Here is an 8,949-nt window from a genome sequence, read left to right as displayed (position 1 = left end):
AAGGTGCTTGAGGAGCACTCCTTTTCCGACCACCGATATATCCAATTCGAGGTATTAGGGGAAACGCCCAAGGCTCCTCTAACTAGAAACTTGCGAAATGCCAACTGGCATAGGTATCGGAAAGAGCTGGATAGGCTTTTGCCACAAGATAGAGAGCCGGCTACTCCAGCAAACCTAGAGGAGCTGGAATATCTTGTCGACCATTTTACGGGGGCCTGCAGTAAGGCAATAGACATTGCATGCCCCAAAAAGCAGCACCGGGGTAGGAAAAAGCCACCCTGGTGGAATGAAGAAATCAGGATTTCACGCAAGAACTGCAGGAAAACCTTCAATCAGGCTACTGCGTCTGGTAGTGAGGGTCATTGGGAGACCTACAAGACAACGTTACGGGAGTACAAGAAGCTCCTAAGAAGGTCGAAAAGAACCTCATGGAAAGACTTCTGCAATGGGGTGGAGTCTATCTCAGAGGCAGGCAGGCTCAGAAAGATACTCTCAGGTACTGCCCAGAAAGCCCCAGGATGCTTGCAAAGACCTGACGGCTCCTGGACAGAGACCGAGGAGGAATCACTGGATCTGTTTCTTTGCACACACTTCCCGGGTGCCACGGATAGCATGCCGGTACAGCCACATCTAACTGGAGATCTTTCGGTCACTGGAGATCTCCTCACTAGGGAAAAGGTCATCTGGTCTATTGGGACATTTAAGCCCTATAAATCAGCAGGTCCGGATGGCATTGCCCCCATACAGCTGCAGCAAACACTTCAGCTAAGCTCAGCGTGGCTACACGCTATAATTAAGGGAGTATTAGCTCTTAACCATATCCCTAGAAAGTGGAGGGAATCAAGAGTGGTGTTCATCCCCAAGGCAGGGAAGGTGTCTCACAATAACCCAAAGGATTTCAGGCCCATCACCTTGTCGTCATTTCAACTGAAGGTTATGGAGAGACTGGTGGAGGTCCGTATCAGAGAGTCGGTTGGTGACAGACTCTCTACCACACAACATGCTTATACGAAAGGTAGATCTACAGACACGGCGCTACATGAAATAGTGTCGTATATAGAGAGATCACTAGACATCAAAGAATATACGCTAGCAGCCTTCCTGGATATAGAGGGCGCCTTTAACAACATCTTGCCGGGCGCGATAACGGCAGCACTGGCGGGCCTGGGCATCGACTCGCGCTTAGTTGCGCTCGTAAACCAAATGCTGAGATGCAGGGTGGTCCGGGCGGAGCTGGCGGGGGTATCGTTGACCAGGTTCGTAGAGAGGGGCACCCCGCAAGGGGGAGTCCTATCCCCTCTATTATGGGTCGCAGCGGTAAACTCACTGCTGTGTGGCATGGAGGGGGGTGGCTGTAAGGTTATTGCGTATGCGGATGATCTTGCACTAACAGTAAGTGGAAAATTTCCACAGACTCTATGTGACATTATGCAGGTAAAACTGAAGGAAGTCGAGAGTTGGACAAAAAATAACGGGCTAGGGGTAAACCCAAGCAAGACAGAACTTGTACTGTTCACAAGAAGGTACAAAATCCCCCCATTGATAACACCAAGGCTGGCACAGACCACACTAAAATTAAGCGAATCCGCTAAATACCTGGGGATAGTCCTAGATAGAAAATTAAGCTGGATTCAAAACACCGAAGAGCGGGTGCGGAAGGCCACGGTTGCCCTATACAGCTGCAGGAGAGCAATCGGCCAAAAATGGGGTTTAACCCCGAAGCTAGTGCACTGGATATACACCGTCGTGGTGAGGCCCATACTTCTGTACGGGGTAGTGGTATGGTGGCCAGTGCTGGAGAAGAAAGTAAACATTATTAAATTACAAAAAGTGGAGAGAACGGCCCTGATCTGCATTAGTGGTGCTCTCCGCACAACACCTACTATGGCAATGAACAAGATCCTCAACATCATACCCATAGATATTATGGGACGACAATACGCTGCGTTTGCAGCCCTAAGACTACAGGGGCTTAAAAGCTGGAAAGTGGCTCGCTGTGGTCACACTACAATTCTGAGAAACCGACAACTACCGAGTACAAAGGACTACCAAGGCTCACTTTCACTAAAGGTTATAGCGTAACGCTACCTAGCAGGGAATCATGGCTCGAAGGAGTTCCGGGGTCTAGAGATGCCATAAGATTCTACACGGACGGCTCCAAACTAGAAAATAGGGTAGGAGGAGGCGTCTACTCGGAGAAATTGGGAATAAAAAGATCATTCCGACTACCTGACCACTGTAGTGTCTTTCAAGCCGAATTGGCAGCCATACAAGAAGCCGTTGACAGCCTAAAACTAGCTGTTATCGCCACTACGTAAATATATTTAGTATCTTGCGACTGTATCCTGAATCCGAAAAGAGAAACTCAAAGTATTTGCTTAATCTTACGTACTCGCTAAAAACGTGTCTTTATTCTTTCACCAGAAAAATGAGAAGAAGGAAAGGAAGAAAAGGGAAAAGAGTTGCTTACAACTAAAATACAAAAGGTAATAGAATAAGGGTTGCTGATTAAATAGTTCTTCGTACGCAGCATAGCGTTGCCACAGTATCCCCCTTCAGACTGGGTGAACCCTTACTACTGCAGGTTGCGTGTAATAAAGGTTACTCGGCGGGGTTTTTGCCCAGTCGATAAAGTTTGGCAAATCTGTGGCGACGGGTCTTCGTTCGGTAGGTATGCTGGTTTCAGTCGGTCTACGGAAATGTTTACCGGTTTACCTTTTATAGCAATTTTGAAGTACTTCTCTGCTTTGGACAAGACTTTATAGGGTCCTTCATATGGTTTCGAGAATGATGGACGCACTGAATCGTTCCTTACGAAGACGTTTTGACAAGTTGCAAGGTCGGGATGGACGAAGACTTTCTTTGAACTATGCCAAGATGTACTGGATGGCCTAATTGAGTTCATCACTTCTCGAAGCTCGGTGACGAATTCTGACTGCGTTTTAATTCGGCTGTCGTGTACAAAAAATTCTGAGGGAATACGAAGTGTTGTACCGTAAATTAATTCGGCCGGTGACGCCTCCAGGTCCTGCTTGTATACCGTACGTAGGCCCAGGAGTATAGTCGGTAGGAAGTCGGTCCATTGCTCTGAGTTAATGCACAAAATTGAGGCTTTTAACGTTCGGTGCCACCTTTCTACCAATCCGTTTGATTGCGGATGGTAAGGTGTTGTTTTTAGGTGAGTTATGCCAAGTGCTTTAGTTAGCTCTGTAAATAGCGTGGATGTGAACTGACGACCCTGGTCCGATGTAATGACGGCTGGCACTCCGAATCTTGCAATCCAGTTATTTATTAGAGCCCTAGCGATGGTTGGCGCGGTCATGTCTGGTATTGGGATAGCCTCTGGCCATCTTGAGAAGCGATCGACAATTGTGAAGCAGTAGCGGTTGCCGGCGTGTAGAGGAAAGGGCCCTACCACGTCGACGTTGATATGATCAAATCGGGTGTCCCCCGATTCGTAGCGCTTAAGAGGAGAAAATGTGTGCCGAGTGATTTTTGCTTTTTGGCACTGTTCGCAAGATCTCGCGAAGGCTTTACTGTCCCGTTGGATTCCAGGCCAAACGAACCTGCTTGTCAGTAATCTGGCTGTAGCGCGTGTACCTGGGTGGCATAACCCATGAGTTGCTCGTAGCACGTCTGTACGAAATCTCTTGGTGATAAATGGCCTGATATTGCCAGTGGATGAGTCGCAGACTATCTGTTTGTCACTGCCAGGCACTGTGAATAGCTTTAACTGCAGCGATGAGTTCGCACTGCTTTGGCGAAGATGCTGAAGCTCTTGGTCGAGTTGCTGGTCGTCTGCTAGTTTGCTGTAGTCTATACTGGTTATGTGAAGTGGTGCTATCCTTGAAAGCATGTCGGCAGTTACATTGTTCCTTCCCTCAACGTGACGAATGTCTGTCGTTATTTGGGAAATGTAATCCAGCTGACGAGCTTGCCGGCTCGAAGCCTTCTCCGGATTCTTTTGAAACGCGTATATTAGTGGTTTATGGTCGCTGTAGATATGGCAAATCCTTCCTTCCAGCATATATTTAAAATGACGGACGGCCAAGAACATTGCTGTAAGTTCCCTGTCGTATGTGCTGTATCGTAGCTGCGTTTTGTCGAACTTTTTGGAAAAGTACGCTAGTGGTTCGAAGGTGCCACCAATTATCTGATGCAGAACGGCTCCTGCAGCTTTGTCCGATGCGTCGACCCATAGGGACAACTCGGCTTCTTTTGATGGATGTGCTAGGAGGGAGGCATTCAAAAGCTGGGTCTTGCACTTTTCGAACGCTGCTGTGGTGGCCTCCGTCCAGTTCAGTTGTGAGCGGTCGTTTTTTACGTTGCCGGGGCACATGGCAAGCAGCGGTAACTGCGCTTCAACAGCGTGTGGGATAAATCGCCTATAGAAATTTATTGTGGCTAGAAAACGCTTAAGACCACTAACGGTAGTTGGTTTTTCGAGATCTCGAATAGCTTGCACGCGTTGCTGTAGTGGTCTTACACCTTCAGCAGAGACGGTGTGACCTAAAAATGTGATTTCAGCTTTTCCGAAGACAGACTTTGTGGCGTTTATCCGTAGGTTATGTTTCTGCAGGCGTTCAAAAAGTTGACGGAGATGCGATAAATGTTCTTCTGGGGTAGAAGACGCTACACAAATATCGTCCATGTACGGGAATGCAAAGTCTAGTCCTCGTAGCACTTCGTGAATGAGTCTCTGTAGTGTCTGCGCGGCATTTCGTAGGCCGAAGGGCATAAACATAAATTCAAAAAGGCCGAAAGGCGTAATAATGGCAGTTTTTGGTACATCCTCCGGATTCACGGGGACCTGATGGAAGGCTTTCTGTAGGTCAACCTTCGAAAATATCGTCTTACCTTTCAAATCGCTAGTGAAGTCCTGCAAATATGGAATTGGGTATCTGTCTGGAACCGTGACGCTGTTGAGGGCTCTAAAATCGCCACATGGACGCCACGTGCCATCTGCCTCCTTTACCATGTGGAGCGGACTGGCCCAACTGCTGCTCGACGGGCGACAAATACCCAATTTTATTAAATTGTCGAATTCCGCCTTTGCCGCTATCAGCTTATCTGACGAAAGGCGTCTGGGGCGTGTTGATACTGGTGGACCTCGCGTCTCGATGTGATGCAAAACGGTGGACTTTGCTGGGCTTCCTAGCTGCGCCAGTCGTGTTAAACTGCCAAACTCTTTGAGCAGGTTTGCGTACGCGCACGACGTGTCAAACGTTTTGATGGATAGGTTATTACTGTTCACAAGTTTCCCTACGGCCATTATTGAAGTTAGGTTGTCGACTAATCGTTTTCGCTTTAAATCGACTAACAACCCAAAGTTACAAATAAAGTCGGCACCTATAATTCCGCATGTAACATCTGCAATGAGAAAGTTCCAGAGGAACTCCCGACGTAACCCTAAATCTATTTTGAGGAGCACTTCGCCATATACTCGAATCGGTGTACCATTAGCCGCGAATAGCTTGACCGCCGAAGGGTTGGGATTACTAGTGTGTACGCTTTTGGGAATTACAGAGGCGTCTGCTCCGGTATCTATCAAAAAATTGTATTTCGACAAGCTGTCGAATAGTTTTAGGCGATGTGTAACTGCAGAACGTGTGTTATGGGAGTGTGCTGCAGGCGCCGTCGAATATAGTCATTGAGCGTTCTCCCGATTTTTGTACGTGCAAGGCGTTCTACACTTTCGTGCGCTCGCGCCAAACCGATCGTGGTACCAACATAATCCACTTAAGTGGGTACCCTCCTGATGCGTGCTACGTTGGTGTCCATGTCTGCTTCGGCTACGGCTCCTTGGTCGCTGCTTTGTCATAACCTCAAAACGTTTCGTTAGCTGAGCGATCTCCTTTCGTAGTTCAAGTAATGCATTTGACTCGTCATTTTGTTGTATTGTAGTGGTGGGCGCTGAGGGGTTACCCACCGCACTAATTTGCCGAAAATTCATTGAGTCGACGATGGCGTCTGCAATCGCAACTTTATCTGCTATATCACCCTTTGATGCGATGACTGCGGCTTGGGCGTGTGGTGGTAAGCGTGAGGCCCACAAATCTACGAGTACGGTTTCGCAGAGGGCACTGCCAGCTACCCGTCGCATTTCGTTGAACAGCTGGCTAGGTTTTAGGTCACCCAAGGGCATGTCAGAAAGAACGCGTTGTACGCGTCGTTGCTGGCTGTCGGCAAAGTGCGCTATGAGTTTAGATTTAATGTACTCGTAGCGATTAATCTGCGGCGTGGAATCGATGATTGCCTTCAACTCCGTTAGTTTGTTCGGCGGTACCTGTGCCATGACCAGATTGTACTTCCTCGCGTCATGTGTTACTCCGGTGGCCGCGAACCAAAACTCGAGGGACAAAAAATACGATTCAATGTTGGTATCATTCATGTTGGGTGGATTTATGCGTGGTACCATGGCTGCGTCCACGTGAAGCTCGGGCTGATGTGCACCGATTTCTCTGGGTAAAACGGTATGAGGTTGGGTCAGCTGCATTGGTGGCTGAAAGTTTGCCGGGGGTGATGCTTGTGCCTGTTTAAGGTTTTCTCCTTGTTCTTCCATTGCAAGATTAGCTACACTTGTTCGGGGTCACCACTTTAGTATCTTGCGACTGTATTCTGAATCCGAAAAGAGAAACTCAAAGTATTTGCTTAATCTTACGTACTCGCTAAAAACGTGTCTTTATTCTTTCACCAGAAAAATGAGAAGAAGGAAAGGAAGAAAAGGGAAAAGAGTTGCTTACAACTAAAATACAAAAGGTAATAGAATAAGGGTTGCTGATTAAATAGTTCTTCGTACGCAGCATAGCGTTGCCACATATATATATACTCAGACAGTCAGGCGGCCCTTATGGCGCTTGACTCTGTCACTATAAATTCGGAAACAGTTGCCAACTGCCGCAAATCACTTAACGTGATGGCAGAGCAGTTCGCTTTGCACCTGGTATGGGTACCGGGGCACAGTAACATACCAGGAAATGAGAAGGCAGACGAGCTTGCAAGGGCGGGTACTTCCTCTCCACTTTCACCAGCCTGGAAGAGGGTGGGTATGCCACTCGCTTCCTGCAAGCTCTTACTAAGGGAGAACTTCCTTGAAGAAGCGGCCTCCAGATGGGAGCGCACTGAAAACTGTAATACAACGAAGCTTACATGGCCAAAATGGGATGTACGGAGATCGAGAGAAATTCTCACTCTCAACAAAGGCGATATGTCACTGGCAATTGGTCTGCTCACAGGACATATTTTGATAGGAAGGCACGCAGAACGCCTCGGGGTTAGTCACAACGACTACTGCAGGAGCTGCCACGACGAAGAAGAGCCTGAATCAATAAGGCACTTACTCTGCGATTGCCCAGCACTGGGCAGGAAAAGACAGAAATTCCTAGGTATAGGTCTTCTAGACGATCTAAGCGCGACTGCTAAGTTTGGAATACGGCAGTTGCTAAGGTTTGCAGACTCCACAAACTGGTTTAAGGAATAGGGGTTTTCTTTGGATCCATGTGGTATCACAATGGGCCCTGATCGGGCCTAAGTGTGCTGGCGCCCTCTGGGCCTAGCAGCCACTTCAACCTAACCTAACCTAACCTTGGTACAAATTGCTAGAACGGTTAGCGAGATACATATACGTGATCATAAGTGGGCGGTGCCACGCCCATTTTCCAAAATTTTCTCATAAACGTATTTCCTGGCAAAGAATTGTTGCAACCATCATTTTGAATAAATTAGTTTTAATATTTACTGATTTATCGAGGATTTCGTATTTCTCGAAATTACCGTTATATGGGATGTGGGCGTGGTTATTGTCCGATTTTAAAAATTTTCGGCCATTTGGTATGCTGTACGAGGGCCAACAACTGTGCCAAGTTTGGAATAAATTGATGCAGCGGTTACCAAGATATACACATGTAACCATAAGTGGGCGTGGCTACGCCCATTTTCAAAAAAATGTTAATATTCTTATTTTTCGCCTAAAATTTATTATAAATATCAATCTTGAGTGAATTATCTTCAGTAGTTACTAAGATATCGCAGTTTTTGTATTTCTTAAAATTACCGTTATATGGGAGGTAGGCGTGGTTATTGTCCGATTTTGCCCCTTTTCAATACCATCCGTCCTACGCCCGAAAGAAGTACAAGTTTCGTTAAGATATCTTAATTTTTACCCGAGTTATCGTGTGCACAGACGGACGGACAGACGGACGGACGGACGGACGAACAGACAGTCACCGCTTAATCGATTTCTCTTTTCATTCTGATCATTTATGTATACATTTGTCTATATCTATCTCGATTCGTTGTGCCTGTTACAAACAACCGTTATGTGAACAAAGTTATAATACCCTTGTGCACAAGTGCGCTCGGGTATAAAAATGTAGTCAAATACGTTTACGATCACAAACTTAAATTTGTTCATAGCAAGTAGGAATTTGAAAAAATAAATAATTTAGTTATGTAGCAGAAAAAATAAGAATAATTTGACTTCTTAGATCAATGTCTTACATTTTCTTCTTAAACCAATATTACTTAAAAAAACTATCAGTTTTCGTAACATTGAGGGCCCACCGCAGGCAGGTGATCAGGACAAATCCATTTGTTACAAGTCTTGCGCCACTTTTTATGGATGGACTCAGAGCTCTGGTACCATAGGTGAACCGACAAACTACAATTTGGTATTACCTACTGCTGCTCTTCTTGAGAAGCTGCTAAGAGCTTCCCTATTCCAAATTTTATTTGTTAGGGCAGGGTTCGCAAACTTTTTTCACCTCGGCACCCTTGTGCCAAAAAAATTTCGCGACAATGCAAACTTTATGCTCCTTTAGCTTTAATGTGAGGACTGAAATTGTTTTGATGATTTCATTACTTCCTTTAAGTTTATAGGGAGCTTTGACAATTTTACCCTGAAACCATTTGACGCTGAAAGCTTGCTGGTGTGTTTGTTTTTAACCGAAT

General features: G+C 46.3%; 1 protein-coding gene across 1 annotated transcript; it reads right to left on the bottom strand.

Moving 5' to 3' along the window:
* Positions 1 to 5,647: 5,647 nt before the first annotated feature.
* Positions 5,648 to 6,562, bottom strand: LOC118750602. Its single transcript, XM_036485342.1, has one exon. It carries the CDS (start codon positions 6,560 to 6,562, stop codon positions 5,648 to 5,650), a length of 915 nt encoding a protein of 304 aa, XP_036341235.1.
* Between the last annotated feature and the right edge of the window lie 2,387 nt (positions 6,563 to 8,949).

The sequence above is a fragment of the Rhagoletis pomonella genome, unplaced genomic scaffold, assembly GCF_013731165.1.
Source record: "Rhagoletis pomonella isolate Grant_MI unplaced genomic scaffold, Rhpom_1.0 Rhpom_scaffold_00319, whole genome shotgun sequence".
In the NCBI taxonomy this organism is placed as follows: Eukaryota; Metazoa; Arthropoda; class Insecta; order Diptera; family Tephritidae; genus Rhagoletis; species Rhagoletis pomonella.
This window is presented reverse-complemented; position numbering and strand designations above follow the sequence as displayed.